At 35.7% G+C, this 13,218-nt stretch overlaps 2 protein-coding genes and 1 pseudogene across 2 annotated transcripts; all 3 read right to left on the bottom strand.

The window, feature by feature from the left end:
* Positions 1 to 365: 365 nt before the first annotated feature.
* LOC131073061 (photosystem I P700 chlorophyll a apoprotein A2-like) lies at positions 366 to 2,000 on the bottom strand. Its single transcript, XM_058009423.2, has one exon. It carries the CDS (start codon positions 1,998 to 2,000, stop codon positions 366 to 368), a length of 1,635 nt encoding a protein of 544 aa, XP_057865406.2.
* A 25-nt stretch (positions 2,001 to 2,025) lies between these two features.
* Positions 2,026 to 2,904, bottom strand: LOC131073069 (photosystem I P700 chlorophyll a apoprotein A1-like). The gene has a single exon (XM_058009429.2). It carries the CDS (start codon positions 2,902 to 2,904, stop codon positions 2,026 to 2,028), a length of 879 nt encoding a protein of 292 aa, XP_057865412.2.
* Positions 2,905 to 2,974: 70 nt separating this feature from the next.
* The window catches only part of LOC131073067 (light-independent protochlorophyllide reductase subunit N-like), a 113,799-nt pseudogene continuing 103,555 nt past the window's right edge, over positions 2,975 to 13,218 (bottom strand).

Here is a 13,218-nt window from a genome sequence, read left to right as displayed (position 1 = left end):
TGAATTTACAAGATCTAGTTTTTAGGAGGTATTAATGACTATAGATAGAACCTATCCGATTTTTACAGTTAGATGGTTGGCCGTTCACGGGCTAGCTGTACCTACTATTTTTTTCTTGGGATCAATATCAGCAATGCAGTTCATACAGTGATAAACTTTTTATAAACTAAATCATGGAGCTATTTGTGACACAATCAAACCCGAATGAACAAAATGTTGAATTGAATCGTACCAGCCTCTATTGGGGGTTGTTACTTATTTTTGTACTTGCTGTTCTATTCTCTAATTACTTTTTCAATTAGGAGCAGTGAGAATATTTTTTCTTGCCCAATTTCATTTATTGAGATATAATATAACATGAAAACTTAAGAACCGCACGCATCTAAAGCACCTTTTACTAAAATCAATGTAGTTGTATGCAAACCTAGAGCAATAGCATGATGAACCAAAAAGTCTCCGGGACCAATTGTTAAGAACAGTGAATTTTTATTATCGTTAATAGCACTCAACCAACCGGGTAACCATAAGCTTTTGCCAGCATTGAATGCTGGATCATTTGCTGAAGATAAAAGTACATCAAAACCATATAAGGTCTTACCATGAGCAGATTGTAGCCATTGAGCAAATATGGGTTCAATCAAGATTTTCTTTTCTGGAGTACCAAAAGCGAGCATAACATCATTATGAACATAAAGTCCCAAGGTATGAAAACCTAGGAATAAACTAACCCAACTCAAATGAGAGATTATGGCTTCCTTATGCTCCAACATTCTCGCCAATACATTATCCTTATTCTGTTCTGGATTATAATCTCTAATGAGAAATATAGCTCCATGAGCAAATGACCCTGTCATAATGAATTCCACAATGTATTGATGATGAGTATACAATGCAGCTTGGGTAGTAAAATCTTGTGCTATGAATGCATAGGCAGGTAAAGAATACATGTGTTGAGCTACCAAGGAAGTAACAACTCCCAAAGAAGCTAGAGCAAGACCTAATTGAAAGTGAAGAGAATTATTGATTGTGTTGTAAAGACCCTTATGCCCGCGTCCTAATAAGCCTTTCGGAGGAACATGTGCTTCTAAAATATCTTTTATACTGTGTCCAATCCCAAAGTTGGTTCTATACATATGGCCAGCAATGAAAAACACAAATGCAATAGCTAAATGATGATGCGTGATATCAATTAGCCACAAACTTTGTGCTTGTGGGTGAAATCCCCCGAGAAGAGTTAGAATAGCAGTTCCCACCCCTTTAGTAGTACCAAATAAATGACTACTGGAATCAAGATTTTGAGCATAAAGATTCCACTGACCTGTAAAAAGTGGTTCCAACCCTTCGAGATGCGGTAATACATCTAAAAAATTATCCCATCTTATGTGTTCTCCTCTTGATTCAAGAATAGCGACATGAACTAAATGCCCCATCCAAACCAAAGAACTGACTCCGAAAAGCCCTGGCAAATGATGATTGAGATGAGATTCGACATTTTTAAACCATGAAACACATGGTTTCCATTGAGGTTGTAGATGCAAACAACCCGCTGTTAAAAAGAGAGCAGAAAGAAATAGCAAGAAAAGAGCTCCAGTATAAAGATCTTCATTAGTGCGTAAGCCAATTGTATACCACCACTGATAAACACCGGAATAAGCAATATTGACCGGACCGGGGGCACCTCCTTGGGTAAAGGCTTCTACGGTCGGTTGACCAAAATGAGGATCCCAAATTGCATGAGCAATAGGTCTTACATGTAAGGGGTCGCGGACCCATGCTTCGAAATTGCCTTGCCAAGCTATGTGGAACAAATTACCAGAGGTCCACAGAAAGATTATAGCTAACTGACCAAAGTGAGAAGCAAAAATCTTTTGATAAAGACGCTCTTCGGTAATATCATCATGACTCTCAAAGTCATGTGCAGTAGCAATACCAAACCAAATACGACGAGTAGTTGGGTCCTGGGCCAAGCCTTGGCTGAACTTTGGAAATCTTGGTGCCATAATGCTTTTCAAATCCTCCTAGTCATTATCCTACTACAATAATTCTTGCTAGGAAGAACGCCCATGTTGTGACGATTCCACCCAGAAGGTAATGAGCTACTCCTACAGCACGTCCTTGGACAATACTCAAGGCTCTTGGCTGGATAGCAGGAGCAACTTTTAATTTATTATGAGCCCAAACAATAGATTCAATAAGTTCTTGCCAATATCCACGGCCACTAAATAGGAACATTAAACTAAAGGCCCAAACGAAATGAGCACCTAAGAATAAAAGGCCATATGCAGATAATGAAGAACCGTAAGGTTGGATTACTTGAGAAGCTTGTGCCCATAGAAAGTCATGAAGCCACCTGTTAATTGTAATGGAACTTTGTGCAAAGTTTCCTCCTGTAATATGAGTTACCACTCCCTGATCACTTATACTACCCCAAACGTCAGACTGCATTTTCCAACTAAAATGAAATATTACTACCGAAATTGCATTGTACATCCAAAATAATCCTAGGAAGACATGATCCCAGGTAGATACTTGACATGTTCCTCCTCTACCAGGCCCATCGCAAGGAAAACAAAAACCAAGATTCGCTTTATCGGGTATTAAACGAGAACTGTGAGCAAATAAAACACCTTTTAGTAATATTAATATAGTCACATGGATAGTAAATGCATGACTATGGTGTACTAAAAAATCCATAGTTCCTAATGGAATAGGTAACAAAGCCACTTTGGCACCTACTGCTACCAAATCGCCGCCTCCCCAGGTTAAGTTGGTGCTTGCTGTTGCATCAGGAGCTGTCAAACTGGGTGCTAAAGCATGAGTGTTTTGTACCCATTGAGCAAAGATAGGTTGTAATTGTATAGCAGTATCTGAAAACATATCTTTAGGACGTCCTAAAGCACTCATAGTATCATTATGAATATATAGACCAAAACTATGGAAACCTAAGAAAATACATGCCCAGTTGAGGTGTGGCTCACATCCACAAATAACATTCAAAATAATATGAATTTGAATCAATTTGGATCTTTATTTCACAAAATTATCTATATGTTGATATTTTCAATTACTGGAATTTCAACTTATTATTTTCTGACCAAAGTGGTTGGACCCAAGTCTTCTAAATTTTTCTGACACCGTAGAGGTCGGGTAACCAATTCAAGTACGTCTCTTGCATTGGCAAACCCATGAATCTGAGCAAAAGTAAATTCAACTGACCATTTAGTACTAATTCCTCTTGCTTCTAGTGGGTTAGCATGAGCCATTCCCATGATAGCTAAATCGGGTTGTAATTCACGTATACATCGTATTTGATTCGAATTATCTGGTTTCTCCACAGTTCGTGGTATTGGTACGCTCATTTTCATACATGTATCTTGTAAAAGTGATAATTCAGCAGCTTGATATCATTTATCCATATATGGAATGCCAATTTCATGAACAATCATTCCACATCTTATTAAGAATCTTGCTAGAGATACTTCTAGCAGATTATCTCCCAGGAAAAAGATAGACTTATCACATACCAAATCAAGATAATCCTTTAAACTTTCCCATATCCGTTCCTCCCTTTCCTCCAAACCTTGGGGTTCAATACCAAATATAGGACAAATCTTTTCAATCCAAGCACGCATTCCGTCTGGATCGATAGGAAAAGGAGCTTCAATTAATTGACATTTTTCGCGTCTTATCAAAGTTGTAGCTATCCGGCTCAAAAATGGGTTAACACCACAAACATAAACTCCATCACCCAATGATGGAACATCGGTGTATTTTTGAGCAGGTAACCAGCCTGATACCTTGATGGATTGACGTTTTAATTCTAGATTTAGTTGAGAAGCCACATTGGACGCCAAAGATCCAAAAAGAACTAAGGAGGGGTGATTTGCATATTCAACCAATTCCTCTTTTTTTGATATAAGGTAACCATAAAACCTTGACCGATGTATCTCGCAGCCTGTATTGCTTGTTCACTATAGTTCATAAACCCAGTTACCATGGAGAACATGTGTAAAATCTCCTTCAATACTCAGTTCATAGAAATTTCTTTCTCTTCATAGATTTGATCTATCAAATTTGGATATATTGCAACCCTCTTCACGAAGAAGAAAAGAGAGTTAGTCACAATAAAATAAGTTGGAAAGAAGCTGTTAGTAACAGATTACCCAAACCAATAGGTAAAAGAAATTTCCACCCAAGATCCAATAATTGGTACATTCTTATCCTAGGCAAGGTCCATCTTGTCGTAATAGAAATAAATAAGAACAGATAGGCTTTAGCTAATATAATTAGGATCCTGATTGTTATATTAACGACCCCGTTAATTCCAGAAATAGAATCCCATTCGAAATGTTCCAGAATGGGTATGAATGGAATTGATAAGTTCCATCCGCCCAAGTAAAGAACTGTTACAAAGAATGAAGAAGCTAATAGATTTAGGTAAGAAGCAACGTAAAATAAACCAAATTTGATACCCGAATATTCAGTTTGATAACCCGCTACCAATTCTTCTTCCGCTATTTTACTCAACAAATCATTAGATACAAAAGTATTTTTTCTTAGTGAACGTGCCATGGTTAATTAGCTTTCCTTTTATTGATAGATAATCTAAATATGAATAAAGAGAAGAAGATAATAGTAACCTGGTCCCGGAGATCTGCCATTGTACCCGCAATGATCGGTCATACCATTGCTGTTCATAATGGAAAGTCACATTTACCCATTTTTATATCAAATGGTATGATAAACCACAAATTAGGAGAATTTGTACCTACTTCCATTTTCTAGGGACATGCGAAAAAGGATAAAAAATAAAAAAACGAAAAAAAAATAAAATAAAATAAAAGAGAGAAATGAGAAAAAAGTATCGTTGTAAATAGTATACATTAATTCATTGTGGAGGATGAAGATGAAATTTATAAATAGGGCTTCGACTAGAAAAATACGAGTTGTAGCTAAACATGTACGTATGTCTTCTAATAAAGCACGTAGAGTAGCTCATCAACTTTGTGGTTGTACCTATATGGAGGCACTTTCGAAAATGAATTGGATGCCTCATAGAGCATGTTATCCCATATTAAAAGTACTTCATTCTGCAGTTGCAAATGCATATCACAATATGGGTATAGATAAGGGCTTTTTATTTGTCCTTATGGCTGAAGTGAATGAAGGTCCTATTTTCAAAAGATTTCAACCTAGAGCTCGGGGACGCAGTTATCCAATACAGAAACCCACTTGTCATATAAGTATTACATTGGAGGATGTAACTGACTCTAACTCAATTATGGTAAAAAAATAGAAACAAAATATCCAAATAGATCGAAGCATAATCCATTTATGTCGCAAATATACTACTACTACTTGCAAAAAAGTACTTAAAAAAATATGTATGGGAAACAAAATAAATCCACTTGGTTTTAGACTTGGTTTTACGCAAAACCATTGTTCCCTTTGGTTTGAAGAAAGGGATTATTCCGAAGATCTTCGAGAAGATGAGAGAATATATAATTGTATTGAAAATTATGTACAACATATAAAAAGTTCCATAAATTCTAGTTATGGAGGAATTACACGTATAGAGATTCTGAAATAGACCGAATTGATTTCGGTAAATATATATATTGCATTTGTCGACTTATTTATCGAAAAAAAGGGCCAAGAAAAAAAGAAAAAAAAAGATGACGAACAAGAAATTAAGCAATTAAGAAAGGAAGTACAAAATATGCTTGTACAAAGTATGCTTGATTCTGTAAATAGAAAACTTGTCATTTCTATAGAAAAAGTGTTGAAACCTTATAGAGAACCCAAAATTCTTGCGGAATATATTGCTCTACAACTAAAGGAGAGAGTTGAAATAAGAAAAATAATGAAAAAAGCTATTGAACTAGCTGAAAAGGCAGATGTAGAAGGTATTAAAATACAAATTAAAGGGCATCTTAATGAAATTGAGAGAGCCCGAAAAGAATCAGCTATGCAAGGTAGAGTGCCCCTACAGACCCTTCGAGCTAAGATTATCTGATTCTAGATTTAGGGAAATACCTACTATACCATCTATGAATTCTACTAATTCCCCAACCATTACTTTATCAAGACCATGAATACGAGCAATGCCATCCCCTACTTGAAGTACAGTACCAATATTAACAACTTGGACCTCGTTATTATATTGTTCAATCTATTTACGTATTATACTATTGATTTCATTGGGTTGAATAGTTACCATTAACACTAGTTAATTCTCTTTTGAAAAATAAGACCTACTATATTATATATACTGTTAATCAGTTATGTTTTTCATGGCTAGGAGCAGGTTGATATTATGCTCGATCGTACGTAAATGTAACTCGCTATTCAAACGATTATTTAGAGTTCCTAGAGCTCTTTGGACAGCTTGGTAAGAAATTTGTTTTTGAACCAGTTCAATTACTCTTTCTTGTTCCAAGTGAATGGTTTCATTCTTTAAATTTTCTAATTGTTTCAAATTAATAGAAGCAACATTGATAAGATCATTTTTTTCTTGTTGTATTTGAGAATATCCATTTACCCGAATTTTGCGTACCCGCCTTTCTACTTCTCGTAAGCGAGCCCGAGCTTGCTCAAGTTGATTAGCAGCTCCTTTACATAGTTCTTCAGAACTCTGAATAGTACTCAATATTTTCTATTTACGGTTATCTAATAGATTACTTAATGAAAGTAGATTATCTATTCATAAGTTGAAGGAATGGATAATCTCTTCCCAAACCGAACATGAACCTTTCAATTCATTCGGCTCTCCCACTTGACTTTTTTTTTACCGAGCCTGCCCTTTTCGTTCATATTATGTATAAAAATAAAATCAATCTATCAAAGACCAAAATCTACGAAGGGCTCTTTTGCCAAAAGGGATTTTTTATTATCAACAAAGTTGTTTTTTCTTTTTCTTCTTTTTTCTTTTTCTTCTTTTTTTCTTTTCATTCATATTTCCTATTTACTTTTTCTTGAATAAATTCTCTTTTGTGTAGGTCGTCGGTTCCGCATTTAAACCCAAAAAATTGGACAGGAGATTAGGACTATTTTTCAGTAGATAGATTGAATAATTCCATTGATATGAATGTTATATATCGGATCAACCTCCAACTATGCCTTTGAACCCTTCTCATATTAGCACAGCGGTGGAAAGAGTACCCAGTTCTGCTTGGACTTCAAGCAGTTTAGCTTTAATCATTCTAAAGATTTTCTCTTGTTGGTTGGGATTGGTAGTAAAATTTCCCAATCAATTACGAAATGCTATAGTTCTTAAATATTTTTTTCCCTTTTAGAAGTAATTCGTTGAGATCATGCACTTTTCTATCTACAAAGTGCAGTTCGTTGGATCTAGCTGGATTATGCAAATGACTAGTTTAGAGAGAATTGAACTATTAATTGATAATGGCACTTGGTGTTCTATAAACACGAAGTTATCTAGTATAGATGTTTTAGAGAAAAAACATACGACGTTTGACATCAAAATGGTTCGAAAGGTCTCAATTTTATTGTACAAAGTAATTTCTGGCAAATATTTTTACAAAGAATTTTTTAAAAATAAATATTACAATAAAGCATTGAGAATATTAGTAGCATACAACAATACTCTTGTTAATATCCTTAAGGTTGCACTAGGATCGAAATTCATAAAATATTTGAATTTAGATTCAAAAGAAACTATTAAGATACTACAAGATATTATTGATACAGGGTTGAAAATAGCTCAATTTGCACTATTTGAAATATGTCAAAAAATAAAAAATGAATTCTATAGGTTTGCGCTTTTAAATAAAGCATTTGAAAATAAGCAAATTTCTGAACCATGATATGTTCAAGATAATAGTAATTAATGAACAAAAAAGACTCGTACAAACTATTGAACTAATGCTATCTCCGACGGTCCAGGGAGGGGCATAATTAGGATATTTCGGATTATTCATCAACATCACGGAAAATAGAATCAAAATATTAACAGCTCCTATGTAGATCAGGATTTGTGCAATAGCTACGAAATCCGCGTTCAATATAATATAGAAAAAGGATATACAAATAAGAACTAGCCCCAATGAAAGAGCGGAATAAATTATATTAGTAAGTAATACTACTCCTATACCTCCGAATATAAGACTTAGCATTAGAGGAGCCAAAAGAAGATCATATATTGATTCAGGTCGATTCATTATGTGTACAATAAGTTTGAATATTATTTCCTCCCATTCACTAAATAAAAAGTTACCCCATTTACCTATATGCTATACCGGATTTATAATTTCATTTGATATGGGCACTGATTAATTAATCTATAGATCAATAATAGATTCTGATCAATCACACATGTGACATTATTAATGGAATATTATTAATTCCCAATTTGTCAAAAAAAAATATTTTATTTATCAGATACTCTTTGATCGGAGCTCAATCTAAATAATCGGAGAAGTGATTAAAACATAAAATTTGTTCGTAGTTTCTTCAGACATACTAAGTTAATATGTTCAGCTCGGAATTGTTTGAATTGTTAAATCTTCAACAACCGATATTGGTAAACATCCTAAAGCAATATGATCATAATTTAATTCATGACGATCATGGCTCCATTATATTTCACTGAGTTTTCAAACCTACGAAGAGCATGAAGATTCCAAGCTAAGGCATTTCGAGCAAGAGGCAAGAACACTTCAAGCAATCATCCATCCTAAAGGCAATAAAAGGTATTTTATCATGGCATCCACCTTTGCACTTGAATATATAGAAAACCCTACTGAGGTTGAAGTTATAAAAAGACCTAGGCCCGTATTTCAATTAGTTCCCGAGGTAGAAAAGAAAGATGATACCTTAGATGCTTTTTCTCAAATTCCTAAGGGAGTTGTTTATGCTGCAGACCCCAGAATTTACATTCATTGTAACATTAAGGAACTAGGAGATGAAGATATTAAAACCATGTTTAAAACTAACATATGTGATGAATCCAGCAATGTAGAAGATGAACACAAGATCATTGAAACCCTAGGATTTATAGAGATCCTTAGCATTCCTGAATTCTCCAAGGATGTGATTAGGATAGTCTTAAGTAGGGTACATGGTGAATTTTTCTGGTTAGATGCAATTCACAAAATCACCAAGGAAGTTGTGAAAGTTGTCACAAGGTTACCAACAACTGGTAAAAGGCCAGAAAAAACTAAGAAGGTTTCCAATGACCTAGTTATAAACCTAGCTAGTGCCACATCCAACAAAAGGTCCTTAAGAGTAAATGATGTAATAGATATTAATGTGAGATTTATCAGCATGATATTAGGATATAAAGCTACTCATGCAAATAGACTTAATTCAGTTTCAAGTCTATACATTAAGAGTGCTTATGATATGGTTACAAATAATGCAAAGATTGATGTATGTGAGTGGTTGAAGGACGGATTAATTAACAACTTAGGCAAGATTAAGAAGGACAAGAAAGGAACTTTTAAATTTGGAAATCTGTTAGTATGTCTAATGCTACATATAAACAAACAGGTTCTCGGTATAGGCTACAAAGAACTTGGATATGATATATCGGTAGGTAAATAGTTAACAGAACTATTCAATAATATGGGAGAAGATAAGGAAAGCAATATCCATGATTTTTTTCAAGCACTAAAGGCCAAAATGAAGAAAAGAATCAGATTATCACAAAAGATTGTTGACAAATATAAGGATGAAATATGCTTTGTAATCAAGAAGGATGAGATCTGGATGGAAGCAATCATCCCTAGGACAGTTTGGGTAACAGAGATGGGCTATGAAACAGATGATCATATAATTAAAACATATGCTAGACCACTTCTGGAAGCCCCTAAAGAGCCTAAGGAAGAAATATTTGGTAGTGCAGAAACTATTGAAAGCCAAATACAATCTAAGAAAAGAGTAAAAACGGTTGAGGCAGTTGTAAGAAAAGGTTATAGGCAAGCAAAGGAGATCAAGGATAGAGTAATGGAACAAACTGGTATGATAGAGGATGAGTTAGCAACTCCACAACCTGAAACTCACCTATCACTGGTAGGTACATCTTCAGAGAATGACATGCCTGCAACTTTCAAGAGAGTTGTAAGGAAAAGAGATCCCTCACCGGCAACCACACCCTCACCTAGGAGGACAAGACAAAAACAACAAGCAGTGAGATCTTTGGTAAGAAAGGCTACACCAAAGAAGAAGAAACTGTAGACACCTAAAATTGTCATGTCTAATTAAATAAATATTTTATTTATTTAATTATCTAAGCCTAATTCTTCTATTAATTAAATAAATCTTTATTTATTTAATTAATTCATTTATCCTCTTCTAGCCTTATTACTAATTTAAATAAATACATTTATTTATTTAAATTATCCCTTTCCTAAATTAAATAAATATTTTATTTATTTAATTATCCTATTTCTTCTATTAATTAAATAAATCTTTATTTATTTAATTAATTCATTATCCTTTTCTACACATGACACATGTCATTCATCTCTTATTTCCTAGACTACCTACCCCTTTCATTATTTTGGTATTTCTTATACCTACCCTCTAATCCTAGCCGACCTCTCTTTTTACACCTCTCAATCTTATCCCTCCATTTCTTATTGTGTATTCTATTTAAGGAGATGCTTTCTTCATTGTCAAACCCTAATGACTGATTTTGGAGTACTTGGCTACACTACGATCCTACTTGCAACCACATTCCGTTCTTTGTTGAGCTCTTGTGCATACAAAAATCTGAGAGCAAATATATCAAGCAAGATCAATGGAGATAGGAAGAATGGAGACCAAAACCCTATTGGACATGTGATGGTATAATCTTTGTGATTTTGAGTTATTTTGCATTGTCTTAGGTTATCTTCATATGTTATGGTGGATCTTTGTTCATTGTTAGGCTAGGGTTTTGTGGTTGAATCCATTTTAGTCTTTCAATACTGTTGTTATTTGTTATCCATTTTCACCATATACATTTTGGCACGCCCAGTGGGACTCTTGTCCCTTTGCATTTAACATTTTGTTGCAGATTTGGCATTTTTGAAGTTGCAGATCGGACGATTTCGACGACATTTTAGGTTTTTTTTCGCATCTGTGAGTGTTCGGATCGCGTTTTTGTGTTTCAGAAGCATCTGTGATATCATGAATCGCGCCTGTGTTTTTGCCAGATTTTTATTTTTGCAGGTTTCTGGAATCGCATCTGAGAATTGTAATCGCGTCTGTGACTGATCTTATCGCGTCTGCGTTCGGGAGTCGCATCTATGACCTTTGATCGCGTCTGTGAATTACAGAACCGCGTCTGTGTAGTTCAGACGCGTCTGTGTCTGGTATAAAGGCGTCTGTGCTTTCTGTTTTGCAAATTTTTCAAGTTTCTTTGATTCGGGTTTTCGGATTTTGTACTTAGGGTTTCAGATCTGGTTTATTTTCGGCTAACCTTTGCAGATCTAGCTAACCTGGTTTGTGCATCTTGCTTTGGAGGCAAATACGTTTTTGTTGAAGGCCCCTTTTCACAAAGTCTTTTTGGGTTTTCTAAAATTTACCTAACTTGTGTGCTTGCAGGAAGGGGTTATCATTTGAAACAACCCAAACTACTAACAATTTTGTTGCAGGGCCTTAGCTAGGGTTTTGTAATTTTTATTGTGTGCCTTGTTTTCATAGCTTAGCAAACACTTCAATTGGTGCACTAAAATTGAATCATTGTCTTTTGTGTCTTGAGCAATAGGCTCTTTTTGTTTACTCTTTAGAGGGCCTGTCTTCCCGTGTGGTCATTAGGACTACTAGTGAGAAGAGAACGACCCAAGTGGTAGCGAGGAAAACCCACCTCATCCAAACCACTATAATTCAATGTATTCATGGTGAAAACTATGAATAACGTGTGCTGATTAGTTCATACCGACACTATGTCTCCCCATAAACCCGTTTGATCAAATTTATTTGATCATTTGTAGGGCGTAACCCCTACCGGCTGGGAGCCTTCTGTATTTATAGAGCTGAAAGTGCCGCATGTATGGCCACACGAGCGGATGCCCTTACTAGCACCATTTTGTTTTAGATGCCCAAATCCTTCTAGTTGTTGAGGCAGGAGGTCAGACCTCTGGTAGCGGCCCACATACATACGGTTCTTAGTAGAGATAAAAAGTTTGCCATGGGGAGTTTTCATGGGGACTGATGCTTGGCTAACCCGAGAAGTGAGTGCCGAGGGTGGAGCCAGTGAGGTCAAGCATCTAAGTATCCGCTCTAAATAGCGTAGCCTCGGGGGTAAAACCCCATGTGGGATCAACAACTATTGTCTTGGCCAGCCATAAGAATTGTGCTTGACTTATGTTAAACATTCAAACACTCAAAACAAAACAGCAAAACATTGTGTCTTTTGTGTCTTCAAGTGTATGCAAAACAATTTCACATCAAACAACACACTTTCTTGGAGTCATTTTGGAGTCTAAACACTAGCAAACATTGAGTTCTCATCAACATTATGTCCTCTTGTCACGAAAAATAGTCGAACAATCAGATTTGGTCACAGCAAAACAAATTCACAGATAGGAAAGATTGCACTAAGGTTACAGAAACGCGTCTGTGTCTGTTCAAACCGCGTCTGTGTCGGATAAACGCGTCTGTGAAGTACAGAATAGCGTCTGTGTTTTTATCAGCGTCTATGTCGAACAGAGACACGTCTGTGTCTGGGAATCGCGTCTGTGAAGTATACAGGCGCGTCTGTGTCCACAATTGCAAAAACTGTTACAGTCCCAGCAAACATCAACAGGAAAATCTCAGAATCACGTCTGCGCCAAACAGAGTAGCGTCTGTGTCTTAAAACCGCGTCTGTGAAGTATACAGAGGCGTCTGTGTTAGGATTTGAAAATTTTAATAGTCAAGCAAACAAAGAAAATCAGTTTCGGCATACTTGAGCTTCCTAGGTTGTCTCTCTAGGTTTCATCTAGCATTCAGCCTGTTCTAAGGTCTTACACAGTCCATCATTGCTTCATACCTCATTTTACATTCATACTTGTCTAAACTTGAGTCAAAAGGTCACTTGCTTGTCCTCATCATACGTGGTCAACACACTACATACTACTGCACTTTGCTAAGTGGTCCCTCATCAAGGTTTCTTACCTTTGGGTCTCATTTGGTCTTACTTAGAGTCAAGGTCAGCTTACCTCATCAAGAGAAACTATCCTCTCTTTGGAAGTCACACCTACTCTACTACTTACATACTTGGTCTTACAC

This window comes from Cryptomeria japonica, chromosome 3, assembly GCF_030272615.1.
Source record: "Cryptomeria japonica chromosome 3, Sugi_1.0, whole genome shotgun sequence".
In the NCBI taxonomy this organism is placed as follows: Eukaryota; Viridiplantae; Streptophyta; class Pinopsida; order Cupressales; family Cupressaceae; genus Cryptomeria; species Cryptomeria japonica.
Note: the sequence above shows the minus strand (reverse complement) of the source record. Positions and strands in the feature narration are given on the sequence as shown.

Bases quoted from the DNA above. Each gene is read 5' to 3' on its own strand.
- LOC131073061 (XM_058009423.2), bottom strand. From the start codon at position 2,000: ATGGCACCAAGATTTCCAAAGTTCAGCCAAGGCTTGGCCCAGGACCCA.
- LOC131073069 (XM_058009429.2), bottom strand. From the start codon at position 2,904: ATGAGTGCTTTAGGACGTCCTAAAGATATGTTTTCAGATACTGCTATA.